General features: G+C 43.7%; 1 protein-coding gene across 1 annotated transcript in view; it reads right to left on the minus strand.

The window, feature by feature from the left end:
- The window catches only part of SCNN1A (sodium channel epithelial 1 subunit alpha), a 65,693-nt gene that overhangs the window by 39,002 nt on the left and 3,021 nt on the right, over nt 1–23,670 (minus strand). Inside the window, exons 3-12 of the mRNA XM_036760673.1 lie at nt 17,286–17,538; nt 14,415–14,599; nt 5,102–5,205; nt 4,494–4,657; nt 3,700–3,801; nt 3,326–3,443; nt 1,631–1,709; nt 1,370–1,427; nt 1,065–1,120; nt 669–741 (exon numbers count right to left, since the gene is read on the minus strand). Coding sequence (XP_036616568.1) covers nt 669–741; nt 1,065–1,120; nt 1,370–1,427; nt 1,631–1,709; nt 3,326–3,443; nt 3,700–3,801; nt 4,494–4,657; nt 5,102–5,205; nt 14,415–14,599; nt 17,286–17,538 — 1,192 coding nt within the window. The remainder of the gene's footprint in view (nt 1–668; nt 742–1,064; nt 1,121–1,369; nt 1,428–1,630; nt 1,710–3,325; nt 3,444–3,699; nt 3,802–4,493; nt 4,658–5,101; nt 5,206–14,414; nt 14,600–17,285; nt 17,539–23,670) is intronic.

The following is a 23,670-nucleotide window of genomic DNA, read 5'->3' on the forward strand; positions in this document are numbered from 1 at the left end:
TCCAAATCCAAGGCTCTCCCTACTCAGCCATATTGACTCCTCTCACATGTTTATTCATCCAGTATAAAAATATACTCCAACCCCAGTACCAAACACAGCTCTGCTGTGTCCCAAACCCATGCCCCCTCCCCCATTGTCCCTAACTACTATCCTCCCCCCTCCAAGGTCGCTGGACCTTGCCCCTGTCTCCCCAGTGTCCCCAACCTATTCTCAGACTCTTAGAGCTAGAAGAGACTTTAGACATCTGCTAGTTTACAAATGAGGAAACTGAGATCCTTGGCTCCTCTCTCCCAGGATCCCAACCTCTGTCCCTCCTTTCTCATGTTCCCAAGGTCAGTCCTTAGTGCCTCCAACTTCTGATCCTTTCCTTACAGGACCTCCAACCTCTTGCTGCCAGGCCACTTTCCAAATTCTATTTCCCCTTTCCTAACCTCCTCTAGATGAATCCCCTTTGTCCCATGATCTTCAAGGACCCTTTCATCTATCCATGCTCCCCTTTCCACATACAATCCCTGCTCCTCTTCCCACCCCAACCTATCATTATTCCCTTCTGCCCTAGGCCCCACCCTGGAAGCCCTGTCCCATGCCAGCACCGCAAGATCCCTTCAATGAGGTTCCAAGCTGCTCTTCCCCCAGTCCCATTGTCCAGCACTCCAGAGGGGACTCACCGAAACAGAGGGAGACTCTGAGTTGGTTTTATAATTCAGCTCTTTGAAGAAGATATTGAGTTTGGCAACACCACTACATGGAGAGAAGTAGGAAGAAAACAAAGTTAGGTGACTGACTCTCTTCAGATGCCCACAGATCCCTCCCCTCTCAAATACCAAAGCCTGTATCCTCATACAGAATATTAGAGCAAGGGACTTAGAGATCATCAAATCCATGCCTCCTTGGTCCCTCCCAACCCGCTATGCAGACAAGGAATAAAAATAATAATAATTAACATTCATAAAAAGATTTATAATGTATTTTATTCCCCACCCCCTTTCTTTCCCCAATCTTTGGATCTCCACTCCCCAAGACAGGGCTCCTATCCTGAGGCCTGAGGTCAGGTGACAGAATACCTTTTGGAGCTGATGGTGTAATTATTCTGAATCGACAACATCTGGAACACCCAATCCTGAGATAAATGGAATCAACCAGGGTCACGTCATTTTTATTTTCTCCCTCTCCCTCTCCCTCCCTCTCCCCCACCCCCTCCCCCTCCCCCTTCCCCTCCCCCCCCTCACACATTCAGACACATTCCTCCTCAAACTCTGAGATACAAACATTGACATATGCACAGGGGTACCCATGCTAACACATGTATACAGGCAGGCACACGCATTTCTAACCCCCTTCCTCCCAAGTCTACGTGCTCCAGTTTTACCTGAGATGTTGCAGAGGGCCAGCGGGAATAGCCAGCAGACAACTCATAACCAGTCACACTAGGGATAGAGGAGGAGAGTGAGTGAAAAGGATGGGAAACTAGCCCAACCTCTTTCCATTTCACCCCACACATAGAGACCCACAGAGCCCCAAAGTCCTCCCTCACAGCTTTGCTGGCTGGGAGAAGCTCAGCTGGAGCCCTTCCACTATCCAGACAAAAGGCTATACTGATTCTTGTTCCTAAAGAAGAGACGACACTTACAAGCAGGGTTTACGGCACTTTGAGAAACACCCTAGGGTATCAGTGGAGAAGGCATCCTGGAGTTTATAATAGCAGTAACCTAAGGAGCCAAGAAAAGAGAAAGTGATATATTTCCTGGGGTTATTCCCCTGTGTCTAGACTGAATGACCCATTCCCTATACTTGGCTGATGGAAGCCTCTCCTTTTGGAGAAAAACCTAGGGCCTTTCTTTTGGTACAAACTCAGCTCTCAAGGCAGCTCCTAGATTATTTCTTTGTCCAGTATAAAAAAAAAGGAAGGAAGGAAGAAGGAAAGAAAGAAAGAGAGAGAGAAAGGGAGGGAGGGAGAAGAAAAGAAGGAAGGAAGGAAGAAAGAAAGAAGGAAAGACCCAAAGGGAGCCAACACCAAACAAAGGAATAAGATCTCAATAGGGCAGAACAATGGATTGAATCTACTAAAATGAAATTTCAAAATTAATAGGAATAAATGCAATCTCCTATACTTGGGTTCAAAAAACCAACCACGTAAGTATAGAATGGGAGAAGCCTAGTCAGACAACACTGCTAATTGAAAAGATCTAGGGGTTTTCATTGACTTCCTGCTTAATATAAGTCAATATTATAATAGTATTATATAGCATGTCTCTCATATAAATAGCTAAAGCTACTTAAGCTGAATTAAGAAAGGCATGGTAGTCAGAGGGGGTAATAATAATCCTGCTGTGCTCTACCCTGGTTGGACATCTGGATTCCAGTGTCCAGTTCCGATTTCCTCCTAAGGAAGACAATCAGGATGGTGAAGGGGAGACTATGCTGTAAAAGGATTAGTTGAAGGAGCTGGTGATATTCAGTCTGGAGAGGGCACAGCAAGAACATGACAGCTGTCTCCAAGTACTTAAAAGGCCATCATTTGGGAGAAATGGCAGACCTGTTCTGCTTAGCCTCAGAGGGCAGAACTAGGAGCAAAAGAAAAAGTTGCGGAGATGGATTTGAGCTCAAGAGCTGCCCAAAAGTGGAATGACTATGGTATCTTCCCCTGTACTGGAAGTCGTCAGGTGGAAGATGCATGAGCAAGGCTGCCATTTGCAATCTTTCTGTGTTCCCTTGATTGGGTAAGTCACAACTTCTTGGAGCCTCACTTTTTATCTTTAGTTAGCACAGTCCCTGACATATATTAAGTGCTTAATTAACACTTATCAACTGACTACAATGAGGGAAGTGGACTAAATGACCCCTAAAGCCTCCTTGGGCTCTAATATTCTATAAGATTTGTGTTATATAGGAGAGTCCTGTTGAATTGTAAGTTAGATCTGAGGATCTCTGAGTTCCTTACAACCCTTATATTCTTTGAGACTCAAACAGAAACCAAGAGAGAAACCTAGATAGAGCATCAGAGATCTGGGGGGGAAATGGAATCAAAAACAGAGATCCAGAAAGAGAAACAATAAACCAAAGACAGAACATGTGACTGAGAAAAGAGAAAGATAATAAACACAGAGAGACCACAACAGAGACTCAAAGAAGAAGAACAGAGCCAAGCACATAGAGATAGAGGAAAATGCCAAGACAAAAGTTACAAAAGTGAGAGACAGGAGACCAAAGGGAGGGATAAGCTGCCAAGGAACAGGGAAAGACAAAAGGGAAAGGAGAGGGTACCAAGGGAAGAGATCCCTATGGGAGCTCTATGCTAAAGCCAAAAACCGGACAAGTGGCTCACCCCACTCTGGGTGCTTCTTGTAGTCACAAAGCTCCACATCGTCAGGCTTTGGATAAGAGATGTACGCACACCCACACTTCTCGATCATGTTTTCCTGGAAGCAGGAGTGGACACACACCTAGGGGAGAAAGAGAGTGCAGGGTGAGGGGATCTCAAACTGTGGACTACACCCCTCCCCTAGTGACAACCCTAATAGGATACCCCAAGGAGGAGAATAGGAGAGAAGGAATGGGCAAACAGTCCTCTGCACCACGTACCCCCCACATTCCATAACAACCTGGGGAAGGGGAGGGTGGCCCTGACTACTGAGTCTTGAACTGACCTGGAAGACGTGGAGAGCATAGGAGAGGGGAGTCATCGAACTTGGACCTCACCTGCTGTGTGTACTTGGAAGAAAAGAAGTTCTTGACTTTGACCTCACTGCTGCCATTCTTGGTACAATCCCCATAGTCACCCCCAAGTCGGTCCAGGGTTTCCTGTTCACCGCACCCAAACCCAGAAAGGTCTAAGTCAAAACAGTTAGCCTTTCCCCTAGCCCAGTGCTCTATTCTTCCTGGCTGGATCCTCAGGGCTCACACTTAAATCTACCAGCCCCCACAATCCCATGACAACTAACAAATTCTCATGTCTTTCATTGGCCATCCCAATATAAAGCTTCCTATGCTTCTCAGTTCCTCCAGAGCCTTTCTTCCCTCCCAGTCTCCAAGCAAAAAATGTGCAAGTTTTCTCTCTTGGTTTCTGTTTGATTCTCAAAGAATAAAGGTTGTAAGGAACTCAGAGATCCTCAGATTTAACTTGCAATTCAACAGGAATCTCCTATATAACACAAATCTTAAGGAATTTGCATCTGAGCCTCAGCCATTTCCTAATCCTCAGAATAACCACGTTCCTGATGCCTGCTCCTCCAGATACCCAACTCCTAGTAGACTCCCACATTTTGTATACTCATTCTATAGGAACCCTATACTACAACCTACTCCTAATTTGTCATTAAGGAGACACAATTCTTCCCCTTCCCCTCCGTGCTATGGCACCAAGAGTTATCGCTGAGGCCCTTTCCAGCCATCTTGGTGCTATCTGTGCCCTTGATATCGCCAAGACCTTTCCTCTCTGTTCTTCCTATACTGCTCCCACCCCACACCCAAGGCTCTAGGCATAGTGCCCATGCCTTTCTCATGCTGATAGATGTCTCCACTCCTGGCCGAATGTTGAAGCCACCATCATCCATGAATGCTGGTTCATCTTGCCCGTGCACCATCACCCTGGCCCCTGTCACTGTGGACAGCAGCGGAATGAAGTCATTTCTCTCTGTTCTTAGTGTCAGGGACAGACCTAGAAGGGTTGGCAAGGCAAGAAAGAATTTAAGAAAAGGAGAATGTGGCTCTAAGGATTAAGGGGAAGGAAGTCATCCCTGCCTCAATCCAATCTTTTCCAGCTCCCCAAAATTGAAGGGAATAAGGTCAGGAAGAACTGGGGTCAGGAGGGTCACAGGATTTGTGAACTATTGTCATGGACACTCAAGCAATAATACCAATCCGTAAGAACAATTGGAACCAGATTCCATCAGTTCTGTGACGAATTTTGGCATGTAACTCAAGTGAAAGAGGGGAAAATGCAAGATGGCACCTCTCTGAAATGGACCGGGTTTGTTATGGAACTACAACTAAGGGGAAAGGAAATCCAACTGAGGAAACCTGGCATGTGGACTGGGGAAAACAGGGTAAGATGTGAGGAACAGGAGTAGATGGATGGAGAGAAGGCCTAGCAGTGTCTTACCATTATTGATCCCAGGTGTAGAGGACATCCAGATGTTGGATTCATTCTTGCCATTGAAGGTGTAACAGTTTCCATAGATGGGGTGATGAAACTGGGAGTAATTCCTTAGCAGTGGAGAGAGAACAGCGTTAGAGAAGGAAGAGAGGAACCAAAGAAAGGAAATGGGAATTGGGCTGGGGACAAGAAGAGCCTCTCCCTTCTCTCCTCTGGACTCCTGTAATATTTACTGTTTGGTGCCGCTTGTTTGGTTGTCATTTGACAACTCACAGTCAATCCAATTGAACAAACAATTGGGTGGATTTACTTTGCTAAGCAACAGAAGAACAAAGAGGAACAAGACATGGTACCTAGCCTCAAGGAGCTTACAATCTAGCTGGAGTGAAGATATGTAATAAGAATATGTTAGAATATAAATGCTGATGAGAAACACAAAGTGGTATTTGGGGAAAAAAAAATCATTTCCAACAACTTAAAACTTTTGCCTTGTTAGTTAACTTTTCAAGCAGATGGTATTATATACTCCATCAGATTATAAAATCTCTGAGAGAAAGCACCCAGCACAGCCTCTCCACATAGTTCCTGCTCCCAAACCAGTTTTTGAATGAGAGGTTCAGGAAAGAGCAGGAAGAGAGAGTCTCCTCAAGGAAAAGCTAAGGGTTGGTAAAAGAAAGATAAAGCATAGTTGGGGAGGGGACCATTGACTAAGAGGCCCCTCACTGTCCCCTCCCAATAGAAACTCTGAGCTCTGAGAGGAGGTTCCACAACAATCCAAGGTATCATTGTCATCAATTGTGTTTCTCGAGGGGTAGAGCCAAGATGGGGGCTTGAAAACAGGGACTCACTTAAGCTCTCCCCCAAATCCCTCCAAACACCTGCAAAAAATGACTCTAAACAAATTCTAGAGCTATAGAACCCACGAAATAAAAGGGAAACAAGCCTCCAGCCCAAGACAGCCTGGACAGTCGCTGGGAAGGGTCTATCACACCATGCTGGGAGGGGAACACAGCCCAATGTGGGCCACGCCAGGACAGACCACCCACAGAGTAGACAGGGCAGAGCAGGCTTCAGGGCCCTGAATCACCCAACTGTGGCAGTTACCAGACTTCTCAAATGCCAAAGACAATGGAGCAGGGCAGTGGGAAAACTGCTGTATCTGGGTGAGGGAAGTGCAAGGTCCAGCTGCAGCCCCAGGGTGGGGGAGGTGGCTGTAGCTGCAGCTGTGGCAGCAGCAACAGCAGCAGTGGCAGTGGCTGCTTCCAGCCCCAGGCTTACACAGGGGGAGGAATCAAGCGGCTAATCAGAGCAGGAGTACAGAGATCTCTTTGCTGCCACTGAGGCAGGGTTCTCTTGCTTTGCCCTGCTTGGATCTGGGTCACAGTGCTGGTTGGTGGTGCTTGGGGAGGAGGAGCGCTGTTGTGGCAGAGCTTTGTGGTGGCTGTGGAGAGGGAGTTCTCCTGGTGGTTACACAGCAGAAAAGAGTGCCTACACTCACAGACCAGAGCACAGGCCAGGAGAGGAGTATCATACCACCTCAAAATAGAAGTAGCTCTGAAAACAGCAGCGCAAAACCCCTGAAGCTTGGGACAAAGTACTCTACACTCTGAAAGCAGTCATACCCTGACAAAAAACTCAAAAGTCAAGTAATTGGGGGGGGGGGCGGAGCCAAGATGGTAGCTGGTAAGCAGGGACTAGTGTGAGCTCCATACGGAGTCCCTCCAAAAACCTATAAAAAATGGCTCTGAACCAATTCTAGAACGGCAGAACCCACAGAACAGCAGAGGGAAGCAGGGCTCCAGCCCAGGATAGCCTGGATGGTCTCTGGGTGAGGTCTATCCCACACGGAGCTGGGAGCTGGGAGCTGGGAGCTGGGAGCTGGGAGCTGGGAATGGAGTGGAGCAGAGCCCAGCCTGAGCGGTGTGGAACAACCAAACTTGGAGTCGGGCGGATGGGGCCCCTAGCGCCCTGAATATGTGAGCTGCGGCAGTTACCAGACTCCTCAACCCACAAACACCAAAGACCGCGGAGAAAGTTAGTGGGAAAATCTGGGGGAGTGGACGGAGTTCACGGTTCGGCTTCCAGCCCCGGGGGCAGCGGAGGTGGGGCAGCTACAGTTGCTGCTGCTTCTGGCCCCAGGCCCACCTGGTGGGAGGAATTAAGTGGTGGATCAGAGCAGGAGTGCACAGCCTGCTGAAGATCTAAGCCCAGCCCGGGCTGGGGGTTCTTGAGGACGGAGTAGTGCTGGTGTGACAGAGCTGGCACTTCCCCCCCAAACGTGGAACATAGAACTCGTTAGTCTACAAGCAGTCATACCCCACTGAAAAACTCAAGGGTCAAGTTAGTTGGTTGGGAATATGGCCAGGCAGTGAAAGCACACCCAGATTCAATCTCAGACTTTGGATTCTTTCTTTGGTGACAAAGAAGACCAAAACATACAGCCTAAAGAAGACAACAAAGTCATAGAGCTGACAACAAAAGCCTCCAAGAAAAACATGAACTGGTTCCAGGCCATGGAAGAGCTCAAAAAGGATTTGGAAAAGCAAGTTAGAGAAGTAGAGGAAAAATTGTGAAGAGAAATGAGAAGGATGAGAGAAAACCATGAAAAACAAGTCAATGACTTGCTAAAGGAGACCCAAAAAATACTGAAAAATACACTGAAGAAAACAACACCTTAAAAAATAGACTAACTCAAATGGCAAAAGAGCTCCAAAAAGCCAACGAGGAGAAGAATGCCTTGAAAGGCAGAATTAGCCAAATGGAAAAGGAGGTCCAAAAGACCACTGAAGAAAATACTACTTTAAAAATTAGATTGGAGCAAGTGGAAGCTAGTGACTTTATGAGAATTCAAGATATTATAAAACAGAACCAAAGGAATGAAAAAATGGAAGATAATGTGAAATATCTCATTGGAAAAACCACTGACCTGGAAAATAGATCCAGGAGAGATCATTTAAAAATTATTGGACTACCTGAAAGCCATGATCAAAAAAAGAGCCTAGATACCATCTTTCAAGAAATTATCAAGGAGAACTGCCCTGATATTCTAGAGCCACAGGGCAAAATAGAAATTGAAAGAATCCATCAATAGCCTCCTCAAATAGATCCCAAAAAGAAATCTCCTAGGAATATTGTTGCCAAATTCCAGAGCTCCCAGATCAAGGAGAAAATACTGCAAGCAGCCAGAAAGAAACAATTTGAGTATTGTGGAAACCCAATCAGAATAACCCAAGATCTGGCAGCTTCTACATTAAGAGACTGAAGGGCTTGGAATGTGATATTCTGGAGGTCAATGGAGCTAGGATTAAAACCTAGAATCACCTACCCAGCAAAACTGAGTATCATGCTCCAAGGAAAAATATGGATTTTCAATAAAATAGAGGACTTTCAAGCTTTCTCAGTGAAAAGACCAGAACTGAATAGAAAATTTGACTTTCAAACACAAGAATCAAGAGAAGCATGAAAAGGTAATCAAGAAACAGAAATTGCAAGGGACTTACTAAAGTTAGACTGTTTTGTTTACATTCCTACATGAAAAGATGATGTGTATGATTCATGAGACCTCAGTATTAGGGTAGCTGAAGGGAATATGCATATATATATGTTTATGTATATATAAGTAAATGTGTATGTATGTATATATCTATGTGTGTATGTATGTGTATGTATATATATATATATATATATGTGTGTGTGTGTGTGTATATGTAAAAGAGAGAGAGCAGACACAAGATGAGTTGAAGATGAAGGGAAGATATCTAAAAGAAATAAAATGAAATGGGGTGGATTATCTCGCATAAAGGTGGCAAGAGGAAGCAGTTCTGTGGAAGGAGGGGGGAGGGCAGGTGAGGGGGGAATGAGTGAACCTTGCTCTCATCAGATTTGGCCTGAGGAGGGAATACCATACATACTCAGTTGGGTATCTTGCCCCACAGGAAAGAAGAGGGAGGAAGATAAAAAAAAAAAATAAAAGGGGGGAGATGATGGAGGGGAGGAAAGATGGGGGTGGAGGTAATCAAAAGAAACACTTTGGAAAGGGGACAGGGTCAAGGGAGAAAATTCAATAAAGCGGGATGGGTTGGGAAGGAACAATATGTAGTTAGTCTTTCACAACGTGAGTATTGTGGAAGGGTTATACATAATGATACACATGTGGCCTAGGTAGAATTGCTCGACTTCTTAGGGAGGGTGGATGGGAAGGGAAGAGGGGAGAGAATTTGGAACTCGAAGTTTTAAAAACAGATGTTCAAAAACAAAAAAAAAAGTTTTTGCATGCAACTAAAAAATAAGATACACAGGCAATGGGGCGTAGAAATTTATCTTGCCCTACAAGAAAGGAAGGGAAAAGGGGATGAGAGGGGAGGGGGGTGATAGAGGGGAGGGCTGACTGGGGAACAGGGCAACCAGAATATATGCCATCTTGGAGTTGGGGGGGAGGGTAGAAATGGGGAGAAAATTTGTAATTCAAACTGTTGTGAAAATCAATGCTGAAAACTAAATATGTTAAATAAATAAATTTAAATTTAAAAAAAAGTCAAGTAATTGGCTGGGAAAATAAGCAAGCACCATAACAGGACTCAGACTATAGAATCTTTCTTTGGTAACAAAGAAGATCAAAACATACAGCCAGAAGAAGTCAACAAAGTCAAAGATCCTGTATCAAAAGCCTCCAAGAAAAATAGAAATTGGTCTCAGGCCATGGAAGAGCTCAAAAAGGATTTGGAAAAGCAAGTAAGAGAAGTAGAGGAAAAATTGGGAAGAGAAAGGAAAATGATGCAAGAAAATCATGAAAAACAAGTCAACAACTTTCTAAAGGAGACCCAAAAAAATACTGAAGAAAATAACACCTTAAAAAAATAGACTAGGGACAGCTAGGTGGCACAGTGAGCAAAACACCAGCCCTGAAGTTGGGAGGACCTGAGTTCAAATCTGGCCTCAGACACATGACACACTTACTAGCTGTGCAATCTTGGGCAAGCCACTTAACCCCAATTGCTCTGCCTTCCCCCCTGCAAAAAAAAAAAAAAAAACTAGCCCAAATGGCAAAAGAGTTCCAAAAAGTCAGTGAGGAGACAAACGCCTTAAAAGGCAGAATTAGCCAAATAGAAAAGGAAGTCCAAAAGACCACTGAAGAAAATATTGCCTTAAAAATTAGATTGGAGCAAATGGAAACTAGTAACTTTATGAGAAGTCAAGAAATTATAAAACAGAACCAAAAGAATGGAAAAATGGAAGACAATGTGAAATATCTCATTGGAAAAACCACTGACCTGGAGAATAGATCCAGGAGAGATAATTTAAAAATCACTGGACTACCTGAAAGCCATGATCAAAAAAAGAGCCTAGACATCTTCTTTCAAGAAATTATCAAGGAAAACTGCCCTGATATTCTAGAATCAGAAGGTAAAATAGTAATTGAAAGAATCTACCTATTGCCTCCTGAAAAAGATCTCAAAAAGAAAACTAAGAATATTGCAACCAAATTCCAGAGTTCCCAGGTCAAGCAGCCAAAAAGAAACAATTTGAGTATGGAAACACAATCAGGATAACACAAGATCTAACGGCTTCTACATTAAGGCATCAAAGGGCTTGGAATATGATATTCCAGAGGTCAAAGGAGCTAGGATTAAAACCAAGAATCACCTACCCAGCAAAACTGAGTATAATGCTCCAGGGCAAAATATGGATTTTCAATAAAATAGAAGACTTTCAAGCATTCTTGATGAAAAGACCAGAGCTGAATAGAAAATTTGACTTTCAAATATAAGAATCAAGAGAAGCATGAAAAAAGTAAACAGGAAAGAGAAATCATAAGGGACTTAACTAAAGTTGAACTGTTTTGTTTACATTCCTACATGAAAAGATGATATTTGTAACTCTTGAGACCTTTCTCAGCATTAGAGTAGTTGAAGGGAATATACATATATATATAGACAGAGGGCACAGGGTAAGTTGAATATGAACGGATGATATCTAAAAAATAAAATTAAGGACTGAGAGAAGAATATATTGGGAGAAGGAGAAAGGGAGAGATAGAATGGGGTAAATTTTCTCATATAAAAGTAGCAAGGAAAGGCAGTTCTATTGGAGGGGAAGAGAGGGCAGGTGAAAGCGAATGAGTGAATCTTGCTCTCATCAGATTTGTCTTAAGGAGGGAATAACATACACACTCAATTGGGTATCTTAACCTACAGGAAAGTACAGGGGAAGGGGATAAGAGGAGGGAGTGATAGAAGGGAGGGAAGACTGGGGGAAGAGGTAGTCAAAAGCAAACACTTTTGAAAAGGGACAGGGTCAAGGGAGAAAATTCAATAAAGGGGGACAGGATAGGACGGAGGGAAATATAGTCTTTCACAACATGACTATTATGGAAGTGTTTTGCACAACAATACATGTATGGCCTATGTTGAATTGCTTGCCTTCTCAAGGAGGATGGGTAGGGAGGGAGGAAGGGAGAGAGTTTGGATCTCAAAGTTCTAAAAACAAATGTTTAAAAAAAAGTCGTTTTTACATGCAATTGGGAAATAAGATATACAGACAATGGGGTATAGATGTCTATCTTGCCCTACAAGAAAGTAAGGGGAAAAGGGATGGTGGCGGGGTGGGGGGGGGTGATAGAAGGAAAGGCAGACTGGGCAAAGGGGCAATCAGAATTTATGCTTCTTAGGGTGGAGGGGTGAAAATGGGGTGAAAATTTGTAACTCAAAATCTTGCGGAAATCAATGTTGAAAATATTAAATCAATTAATTAATTAATTGGAAATCCCTTAAAAATAAAAAAAAATAGTGTTTCTCCAACCGGAAGAACCATCCCCCACCCTCCCCAAGTCTGGTTTTAGAGTTGGTAGGGATGAGGGAAATCCTACACAGACCAAGGCTGCAGGAGTCTGTGTACCTATTTGTCAATGATTTATAGACTTTGGGAGCAGGAAGGCAGGATTGTATGTTAGAAATAACTCTGGCTGGGAACCAGTAGACCTGAGTTCTGAATCCTGATTCTACCACTAACTAGCTATGTGATCTTGGACAAATCTTTTACCTTCTCTGGATCTAAATTTTCTCATCTGCAATATGAGAAAATCTCTGAATCTACCTAATCTCTGCATTCTCTCTGAGTTCTAACTTCAGCATTTTCCTAGGCTCTCCCAAAGATCAGATTCTAAATGTCAAGGTATAGATGAACTATGAACTATTGGGAAAGATGGAGTTGGGAGGAACAAGGACAAGAAGGAAGAGCTTCAGAACTATTCAAGGTCAGGAGATGAGAGAAGGATTAGGGACTAGGGAAAATCAGAGAAAGGTTGAGGTGTCAGGGAGGTATGTGCTGATCAAGTCCCAGGTGCTCAGAATGCCACACCCTCCCAGGTGGCAAGATCTGTCCTTAAACAAACACCAGCTTAAAATCAGAAAAGAAAACATGTGGTTTGGAAAAGTGGGAGAAATGGGACAGCAGCGGCCTAGCAACCCAATATGATAGGTGCCAGATGCTACCTTAGAAGAATTACTGAGGGGCAACTAGGTGGCGCAGTGAGTAGAGCAGAGGCCCTGGAGTCAGGAGGACCTGAGTTCAAATCTGACCTCAGACACTTGACACATGTACTAGCTGTGTGAGCTTGGGCAAGTCACTTAACCCCAATTGCCCTGCCAAAAAAAAAAAAGGAAGAAGAATTACTGAGGGATTTGGAGAGGGTGAAAGCAATCATGTGAGGACCCTCTATTGAAGAAGATTTAGAAGGTTAGATTAGTAGGAGCAGATCCCAAAAGCTTAAGAGTTGGAAAGGACCTCAGAGGTCGTCTAGTATATGCCCTACCTACAACATTCTTGCCCAGAATGACTTCTGTTATAGGCCAGAATACTGGCAGAGCTAGAGAATCCTGAACTAACAACAATCTTTACCAACCCCCCCACACACACACACACACATCTACACACACTCACACTTACACACACACATTACACCCCTAGCCTACACTATTGTGAGCAAAGAAACTATGGTTCAAACCTGGAGTAGTATGAACTACCTTTCCCCCAGATGGATTGACCTGGGATCTAGCTCTGGGCCCTTGGAGCAAGAATAATAAAAAGTGTTTTCTTAGGACTTTGGTGGAGAACATTTCTTGTAGACTGCTCTTAACCTCCTTGCCTATTGCTTTTATTTCCTGGACTACTTTTAACTGCCTTGAAAATATTTTTCACCGTGGAATATTGGAATGGTTTATAATAAAAGCATTGTTCATTTGAACCCTCAGGCTGAAGTCCTCATTGTACCAGACGCCAAGTGCTTCTTTCTGAACCCCTCCAGTGAGCTGGAACCCACTGCAACCCAAGGAGGTCACACCATTTAGGGAGAGCTACAACTGTTAGGAAGTTCTTCCTTATATTGAACCAAAATCCACCTCTCTGAAATTTCTACCCACTAGTCCTGGTTCACCCCGCTGAGTCTATGCACAATGTCTAACCCCTCTTCCACACTAGCCCTCTGATAGCCCTTCAAGTATGTGCAGAAATCAATGAATACCCTCCCCTGCAAAAAAGTCTTTTTTCCAGCCCCATTTCCTTCAATTTATATAGCATGTTCATCTTCCTCTGGACATATTTGGGCTTATCTGTGACTCTAACCCAACCCCCAAAGCTAACATAACACTATAGAAATGATGAGATCATGAAATCCTGATGAGAACCAATTTAAATGATGCCAGCCACCTCCCCCATTCTGAACCTTATACTGTTCTTTATGTAACTTGAGAGGACACAAAGGGGAGGAAAAGGGAGGGGGGAATGAGATACAGAGCAGATCTCCCACGGACCCACAACCTCTTGTCCACAAACTTTTCCTTTTTAAACCCCCTCAGAAATTGGGCAGCTGCTGGAGCCTCTCTGGGATCTTTGCAGAATCAGGAATAAGAATGACATAGGAGCTAAACAGTCAGACAGGCAAAGAGAGAAAAGTCCATATTTCTGGAAGAGAAAGACTTAAGCTCACCAAAGATAAAACTCAAGCTCCGACCCCAATTCTCTACAGATTGCTCTCACCATCACGCAACCCAGTTCTCAGACACAATCAGAAGATTAAGAGTTGAAAGGGATTTTTATACAGGTTGTATAATGGGACTGCTTAAAGACATTCATTTAGTGCAAGCTTAGGTCCTATTGCACTAAATCTACGAAGGTCAGGGAAGCAGCAAGTTATTGTGGCACCTGGGAATGAACAGGGAGTACTTGAAGGAAAAAAAAAGTCAGCCCCAGGGAAAGAGGGAGAGGGTCAAAGCAGGGTGGAGGGGAGAAGGAGGGAAGAAGTAGAAAGTGGGAAGGAACTAACCCTTCATTGCAGGATGCCTGGTTGAAGCGACAGGCAAAGATGAAATTCCCCAATGCGGCTTCATTCAGATCTTGGGCGTCCAGACGAGCCAGGATGTTGATATAATGAAAGCGATACCACTCTCGGACAGCATCCACCCCTGAAGAATAGGTCTGGTAGAAGCAGTCTGATTTGTTCTTGTTACACTGGAACACAAGTACCAAAGAAGGTTAGAACAAGGGCAGAAGGGAGACGGGAAAAGGAAAAAAGATGAGTGGACTCAGGGACCAGGTAGGAAGTTCTTGGGTCTGAGACACTAGAGTGCTAATTAAAGAGATCAGGTAACCAGTTGTGGGGGGAAGGAGGGGAAGGAACAGAGAACAGAAAGAGAAAATAGAAGTCATGGGAGAAGCTCCGGGCCAGAAAATGACGAAGAAAATTAGTAGACCAGCCTAGTATTAAGGAAAGGGAGCATTTCATAGGGACAACAGGGTTGAGGAAAGCCAGCACCTGCAGCCTTGAGGCGACATGTGGCCTTCTAGGTCCTTGGGTGTGGCCTTTTGACTGAGTCCAAGTTTTACATAACAAATCTTTTATTAAGGAGGTTTGTTCCATGAAGTTGGGATTTAGTCAAAGGGCCGCACTTGAGGACCTAGAGGGCCACATGTGGCCTTGAGACCATAGGTTCCCCACCCCTAGCATTAGGGTATAGACGGAAGGAAATAATACTAATTACTGTTAATATATTTAACTGGCATAGCACTTTCTATTATTCATAGTTTTTTCTCATTTATTAGATCACTTTTATTTCATGATAGCCCAGTTAAGCGAGGCAAAGAAGAAATGGGTTCTTTTTCCTAGCTGTAAATCAGGAAGGTCCAAAGAGGTTGTTGTTGCTATTGTTAATTAACAATAAGTATTCATATAGCGCTTTAAGGTTTGCAAAGTGCTTTACAAATATCATCTTATTTGATCCTCACAACCACTCTGGGAGGTAGGTGCTATTATAATTCCCCACTTTACAGATGAAGAAACGAGGCAAATAAGGATTTTGAACTCAGATCTTCCTAACTCTATGTCCAGTCCTCTAGCCACTGTTCTACCTAGCTAAGGTGATTTGTTCAAGGTCACACAGTGAAATGGTGTCAAAGTCAAGAGTAGATCTCAGTCTGGAGCTATTTCCATTAGACCAAATGCCTGAAATTTGTCACTGGTAGTCCCTGAAGTCTGATGGTGGTGACGATCTCTGGGTACTTTTTTCTTTTTTTGCCTCTTAATCTTCTCTTTCTACCCTTTCTCATGGGCATGTTACCTTCCCCCCAGGCTTGTTACCTTTCCCCTGACCTGAACCTGACTACTTTTCCCACCTCAAGGTACCCAGGGCAGAGAAAGTGGCTGCCTTTGATCTACAAGGGTCCTCCACCTTGGACTTGGCCTGGTCCCAAAACCACACCAAAGTGGTTTCAGGAGGTCATGAGCTTTGACAGGAAAAGAATTACATCTTTACTTTAATATAATTAGTTTTCTTTTAATCCTACATATTTTGTTAATGAAATTAAAAAATCTAATTCTGAGAAAGACAGTCCAGAGACTTCACCAGACTGACTGCCAAAGAGACCCATGACACCCAAAAGCTAAAGAACCTCTACATTCAAGTATGTTGTTTCTTTATAAGGGGATTTTCCAAAGTAGATTTAAATCTATAATTCGAAGAGCCAAATGAATATTTTGCAAACCGTAACTACAACAACAGTTACCCACACAGGAAAAAACTGAACAGTTTTGTTTTTTAACCAGCAGTCAGTGGGATAGAAGGGCCAGGGAGAAGGCCCTAGCATCTGGTAGACTAGGATGTTGACTGAGGAGGTCAGGAAGCCAGGAGGGAAGAGATAAAAGAAGGAGAGAAAGGTCCTGTCACCAGACTAAAAATATTTTAAAATAAACTTAGAGTAGATGAAACCAAAGCAGTAGATAGGAGATGTAAGTATGAGCAGTTAAGGAGGCAGTACCAAGAAGCAGAATCATAAGTAGTAGTTTTTGCAACTGGAGCAAGCAGCAACAGCTGTATGGAGCAGAGGGCCCATGAATAGCCTAAGGTTGCTACTGGGAAAGCAGATGGGATTGGGACTGGACTTACCTTGATTGTGGCCATCTTGGGGAGAAAGACCCTGGCACACTGAGAAGCCACTGCTGAGAAGGTCATCGAAAGTTAGAAAAACTTGGGATGGAGCTGGATAAAAGCTCACCTGAGCTGTAGGAAGCTACTATGGCTCCTGTTAACTAATAATTCTTGCTAACAAAATGCCCATTCTTACACTGCCGAAGGATTGTAAATACTTTCAGCACTCTCTAAATTCTAACACCCTAAAACAAAGCCCTGATCACCACACCTTGTTACAACCCTACCAATAACAGTGGGCTGGGAAAGCCTATTCATTCTTCAAGGGACATCTCAAATGTCTTATGATTTCTCTAATGGCAAAAATTATGTTCTGTAAGTTATTTGTGCATGAATCTTGCACTCCTCTTAGACATACAAATCATATTCTGCCTTGTATAAGTTACTTGCTCATGTATCATACTCCTCTTAATTCATTTGGTCATGGTCTAAGGAGTACTTCCATCTGCAAATGGTTCAATGTCCCTCAAATGCTCTGATATGGTTAGGGTCCTGAGTTTTATATTCATTTTTGTGCGTCCTGCAGCATTCAGTACTTTCATATAACACAGGCTCAATCAACATTCATTAGATAAATGTGAGTGTGAGCGGACCAGGAGATTGGATCTCACCAAGGAAAGAGATTAGAATAGAGAGTTGGGGGGTAGAGTCTGGCAAAGAACCAGAAATGGGTGTAGCCAGGGGAATAAAGATGAGTCTGAGCAGGGTCTTACCAAGATAAAGCCAATCTTCCAGTCATTCTTATCCACCTGAGGGTTGTTCTCCTGGACACCCGAGGCTCGATGATGGCTGAAGGGCTGGGGGTCATGAAGCATTACTAAAGGATAGGGTAGGGTGTTCTGGAGCTCACGTCGGACCCGAGCCTTGTTGGAGGAGCTATGTGATGAGTTGTACTCGTAAAGGTTAAAAAGGGTCTCTTCTGTGATGCGGTCCAGATCTTTCAGCTCCTCTTGGATCTTAGAGTACCTGGAGAAGACCTAAGTTTTCTTATAGGAGGTCTGTCAAGAGACTACCAGTCCCTCACAAAAAATAAAAGGGGGGGCAGGGTAGCTAGGTGGCACAGTAAATAGAGCACTGGCCCTGGAGTCAGGAGAATCTAAGTTCAAACACTTGACACTTACTGGCTATGTGACCCTGGGCAAGTCACTTAGCCCAAATTGCCTCACACACACCCCCCCCCCCCAAAAAAAAGACTACCAGTGTTCCAAGGAAAGATAGGAAATATACGGGAAGAGGCTGCTCATTTTCACATGAATACAGGTGATTCCCCTATTGGCAGAATCATACAATGTTACAACTGGAAAGGAATGCAAGAATCATTTGCCCCCAGGGGTTCTTAGCCTTATCTAAGGGGTCTATGGAAAGATTTCAGTGATCTATGAACTTGAATGGGAAAAAAAATTACATCCTTATTTTCACTAATCTCCAACTGAAATTTATCATTTCCTTTGATTACAAATTCAGCCAACAATTTAGTAGAAATCAAAAAGGTTAAGGACCTCTAATCTAGTCCAAATCTCTTATTTCACAGATGAAGAAACTGAGGCCCAGAGAGATCCAGTGACTGCCAAAATCGGTGAGCTAATAAGTGTTCAGATCCTGAATTTTCAACTCAACTATTCTGTTTCCAGTTCCATAGTCTGTACTTCATGGTTCTCATGTTACCCCCAATGTTTTCACACTGTGGGCAGGGAGGAATGGGGGGAAGAAAGCAGAGGGTAAGCACGAAAGGTACATGTGTCTTCCAGATATTGGAATATAGAAGCTGGTAAATTTTGTAATTAGTTGTGTGACATAAATAAATGAAATGTGAAGACTTCACAGGGGAGGATGTGTATAATGTTCATATCTATTCATATCTATATACAGGAGTGTTTAAAAATCAAGATATAGGGAAGGGGAAGATTCTGAGGCCGTGAGATGGCTCAGCCTCTGGGAAAGTTTACCCTGAAACTTTTTGTTCTTTCTTCTGGTTCTGGTTTAAAGATTTGCTCAGTAAGAACAGGGTCATAATGACCTGTTTTTCTCTACTGTAAAGAATGGAGAGGGTCTCCCCCTCCCCTTATCCTATTCTCCTTCTTTAGATTTATAGATGTCACCTCAGTTGTAATTATTAACTAAGGGAATGGGAATTGGAGTTTCTGTGCCTCAATTTCCCAGTTCTTTGTCTAGCTTTCATGCTCAGATTGTAAGCCCACCTCCCAGCCAATGGTGAGAAGGGTCAGAGGTAGGCAGGAATTCTCTTGTGTTAGGTATAATTATGGGTGCCTAGCCCCTTGTAAAGCGCCTCCCTTGCTGGATTCATTGTAGGGGGGGATGCCCAATTCTCGAGGATCGAATAAAATTTATTTCTGTTCCCATCCTGAGATGGCTCCTTATTAACTTTTAATTGGTGAGGGTCTTTCATCCCACACATAGTCAACCAACAACATTTATTAAACAGCTGTTTACCAAGAAAGTCTATCTGACTCCCTCCTATTGAGAGCCGGATTTCTCTAAAGAACAGGGAACAACGAGGAGTACAATAGGCCATTTGCCCAATGGTATATAAAGAAACATTTTCCTTTTCCTTCACTTTTTCCGGGGCCAGAGATAGAGATCCACAACAGCCTGTGTCCAGGAACACTTTCATATCATGAAACCACTCTCTCTCCACTGTCTAAGGTTGTCTAAGCCAGAATATCTCATTTCAACAGAGTTTATGGGGGTACTTAGCGTGAAGGCGCTATTACTCCTATAACCCTAAGGAGAGAATTAAAGTATTATGTGTCATTAATTTATTATCAAGGGACTCCCTGTGACCCCATCTTATCCTACAGACCTGACTTTTTTCACTGAGGCTCTATTATCTGTGGGTGACAGGGATCTAGACCATGATCTGGATGATTTAATTCTTTCAGCTCGTGCTGCCCTAATTGGTGAGTGCATCTCTCTATGTCTAAGCTGGTTCCATGCTTTACATTTTCTCGACATTCAGGCTACAGTCAGTTTGTCTCCCCTCCTTCTTTTGCCCTGGCTTTTTTCCAGCCCTGGAGCCATAATCAAGTCAATATTCCCATTGCTACTGGAAATAGTGGGTCGATCTATTCTCCTTTTCAAACCGAAACACCCCTCCCAGGGCACCACTATCCGTGTGCGCGCGCTTCACTTACTGGAATGTTATACACTGGGAAAGATCGAAGGCAAAAGGAAAAGGAGATGGCAGAGGATGAGATGGATAAATAGTGTCCAGGAAACACGAACATGAACTTGGACAGACTTCAAGAGGTAGTGGAGGACAGAGAAACCTGATGTGCTGCAGTCCATGGGGTCCAGATGAGTCAGACTCAACTCAACAGCTGAACTACAGCAACCACACTTCCTTGAGGACAGGGTCAATCTCATTTTTGTAGATGTCTTTCTAATGCTTAGCACAGTGTCTTCAATAGGCATGTAGAATTTGTGCCCAGGCACACCATAATATCTCCAAAAAGTCTTGTTTTGTGTCTCATTTTAAAAGTTTATATTTCAAAGCAAAGCCTAGTTGCTAATTTTTAAAATTAAGTTTCTTTAGTTAAAATTTATTTCCTTAGTTTTCTTGGCAAAGATACTGGAGTGGTTTGCCATTTCCTTCTCCAGTTCATTTTACTGATGAGGAAACTGAGGCAAACAGGATTAAGTGACTAGCCCAAGGTCACACAGCTAGTAAGCATCTGAGGCCAGATTTAAACTGAGAAAAATAGCCTTCCTGATTCCACCCAGCATTCCATCCACAGCAACATCTAGCTATACTCACTGAATATTTATTGAATGAAATAAATGAGCCTGCCCATTCCATAGTTGGGCAGTTCTGGATGTTAATTCTTTTTTGTAAAACTGAATGCCGCCATCTTGTATGAAAAAGAATTTTAAAAGGGGAAAGTTCAGCAAAACTAACTGACATATTGAAAAAGTCTGACTTTCTATACAATATTTTGCACTTACAATTCCCTTTCCCTAACCTCTTCAGGAACATGGGGGATCACTTCTTTTTGGCCAAAAAGAAGAGATGAAAAAATTCACTTCCCTTTTTTCTTCAAAAAGGAAATGTAGAATATTGAATATGTTGTTGGACTCTGTTAATGTGTTGTTCAGTTAGGCTGAAATAATTTTTTTTCTCTTTTTAATTCTTTGGTACAAGGGAAAAAGGGACAAATAATATTTTGCAAAGTTGCTTTGTAAAAACAGAAAGTATTAATAAAAATTTTAATTTTTAAAACAGAAAGCTCTTTTTTCATTGTTGCACTAAAAACTTACCTCCCTATAATTTCCACCCAATTGATTTCCTCAGAGCAAAACCCAATTTCATCTGTGGGGAGCAGAAAGAAAAAACTGCCAGAGGGAAAAGAAGAGGGTTTAAGGAAATTATTGAACAGCCGATCCACACCTCACAATTGAAGGGATTAGCAGAATTGTAAATAGAATGGAGGAGGCCTTGGGAGGCCTAGGGCTGAAGCCAAGAGATAATACTAGAAGAGATTGACTTTGGTAATCATTGACTTTGCAGCAACAGGGGAGTTGGAGGGTGCAAATATGATGATGCCAGTTTTGCAGATTAGAAAACTGAGGCTACAAGTGAAATGGCTTGCCCCTGATCACACAGTGAGTGTCAGAATCAGGATTCACCCGCAGGTCTTCTGACTCCACGTCCAGCTCTCTTGCGTGTTGTTTTCTAGGGAAGTTGTGGAATGGTGTACGGCATGGTAGAGTTTCAACCTAGGTAAAGTCTAAGGTCCCTCCCTACTTTGGGATCTTATGATTCTTCTCCCAATAAATACCGTCTCATCCCCTAGTAGAGTTGCAGCGACCATAATTCTTGAACCAAGATTCAGTATGCTTCGACTGACAAAGAATTCTTTTGCAAAGTCTCCACTTTTTTCTCCCCCTGAAAATTAATCCAGGCTCAGAATATCCAGGACATAGAGTGACTGTCAGTATAAGGCCCTGCATAGGTTGGTGGGTGTCCAGACCGTGGCACTCAATGACTAGAGAGTCCATCTCTTTACGACCTTTTCTCTTTAGGGGTCTTCCTGTGCCCACTCGGATATTGAATCCAACCATCAGCTCCCTACCCCCGCTGCCTGAGCCTCTCTGCCCTTCTCCCTCCAGCACCATGAATTCTCTTGGCATCCCATTTCATTGCCTTAAGGACTCCTAACTTCTTCCTTAAATTTACCCTAAGGCTCTCTGATAGCTAAGGAATAATTTCCTTTTGTTCTGATTCCAGTGGATATAGAGCTCACCTGGCCCCCTCCTTTAAATTAAAGTGTTTCAATGAGCAAAAAAAAATAAAAATATATATATATAGGAGCAGCCAAAAATATATATATATATATATATATGGGGGCAGCTAGGTGGCGCCATGAGTAGAGCACGGGACCTGGAGTCAGGAGGACCTGAGTTCAAATTCAGCCTCAAATTCAACACACTTACTACCTGTGTGACCTTGGGCAAGTCACTTAAGCCCCATTGCCCTGCCTTCTCCCCTCCAAAAAAAAATGCTAAATTAATTTCCTCCCCAATCTTCAGTCTTCCCTTCTGCAAACTAAAGGATTAAAACTCCTGCCTCTTTTCTCAGCTATACAGTTTTCCCTACTTCCTCAACGGTCTCACCTTCTCTCCAAATCCTCCAAGCCCAAGTCAGAGGTGTGGGACGGACTTACTTGGAATTCATTGAGAGAGCAGATTCTGCACACCCATACACACACAAATCTGCTCCAGCTCCTCACCCTCCTTATCTTCATATTCCATCCTACTCCTTCTTCCCCAGTGGTATCGCCCCATTCCTCCCTCCCTCTTTTGCTCTTTCCACTAAACTCTGATTCAGGCCCAGGTCATCACTCACATAACCTGTCTGAACCTGCCCCTCCTACTCTGCCTCTCTCTCTCTCTCAGCCTGCAAGTCAGGCCATGATGCCATCATGTTCTCCTCCTCTGACACGGTTCCCTTCTCCTTCCCTCCTTCTCTCTATCCCTTTGCAGACTCTCCTCCAATTTACCTCCTCCATCTAAGCCTCTCCTCATCTCCACGAGCCTCCACTGCAATCTGACTGGTTCCACAGTTCTCCAAGAACATTCGCCCGGTTCTGGTTTAGGGGACACCCCTCCCCTAATCTGAAATGACTTCCCTCCCTCCCCACTTTCCGCCTTTCCCAGGCTTGCCAGTTTTTCAAGTGCCAGTCCAAATTTCACTCCCTTTATGGAGCTGCTCTGGACTATCCCAGCCCACAAAGACCTGTCCCTCCCCTTTACCAAACTGAGGTGGCACTTAAGTGCCTCTGTTTGGAAACCTATATAGTCTCATATTGTTATTTAACTTTTTATGTGTATGTTTTGATTCCTCAGTGAGGTGGTAACTTCCTTGAGGGCACAAGACCAAAACTCCTTCGTATTCTCACCCATCCCCCCACCTAGCAGAGTATATAATAAATCAAGTATTCTAGAGAAGCAAGTGGTCAGGGACTCTTTCATTTACTTGTTTGGTAACAAACACTGGCATTTAACACCTCCTCCCAATTTCTCTCCTCTTGCCTCGAGCCAAGTGATCCTCCAAGCTAGGTGTGCCTTCAAGGCTAATGGCTTAACTGAAGTTCATTTGGCCAGATTCCCAGGTGGAGCCAGCTAACACCACCCCAGCTCCCCACTCCACCCCCCAAGTGTTAAGGACCCTAGGCTTAACAAAGTAAAAGCAAGGGGCTGGGACAGTAAATGGAGACCAGCCCAGAACTATCAAAGAGAGAGGAAATAGAGACTGAGTAAAGCGACCTAGGGGAAGCTAGGGGCCACAGTGGACAGAGCACCATGCCTGGCGTCAGGAAGACTCCTCTTCCTGAGTTCAAGTCTGGCCTCAGACACTTACTAGCTGTGTGACCCTGGGCAAGTCACTTCACCCTGTTTGCCTCAGTTTCCTCATCTGTAAAATGAGCTGGAGAAGGAAATGGCAAACCATTCTGGTATCTTTGCTAAGAAAACCTCAAATGGGGTGATGGAAAGTTGAACACAACTGAACAACAACAAAGGGACCTAAAAGTTGGGGGGAGGGAGGAGCTAAGAAGGAAGGAAAGGACATGGTCCCAGAGG

The sequence above is a fragment of the Trichosurus vulpecula genome, chromosome 5, assembly GCF_011100635.1.
Source record: "Trichosurus vulpecula isolate mTriVul1 chromosome 5, mTriVul1.pri, whole genome shotgun sequence".
Lineage (NCBI taxonomy): Eukaryota > Metazoa > Chordata > Mammalia > Diprotodontia > Phalangeridae > Trichosurus > Trichosurus vulpecula.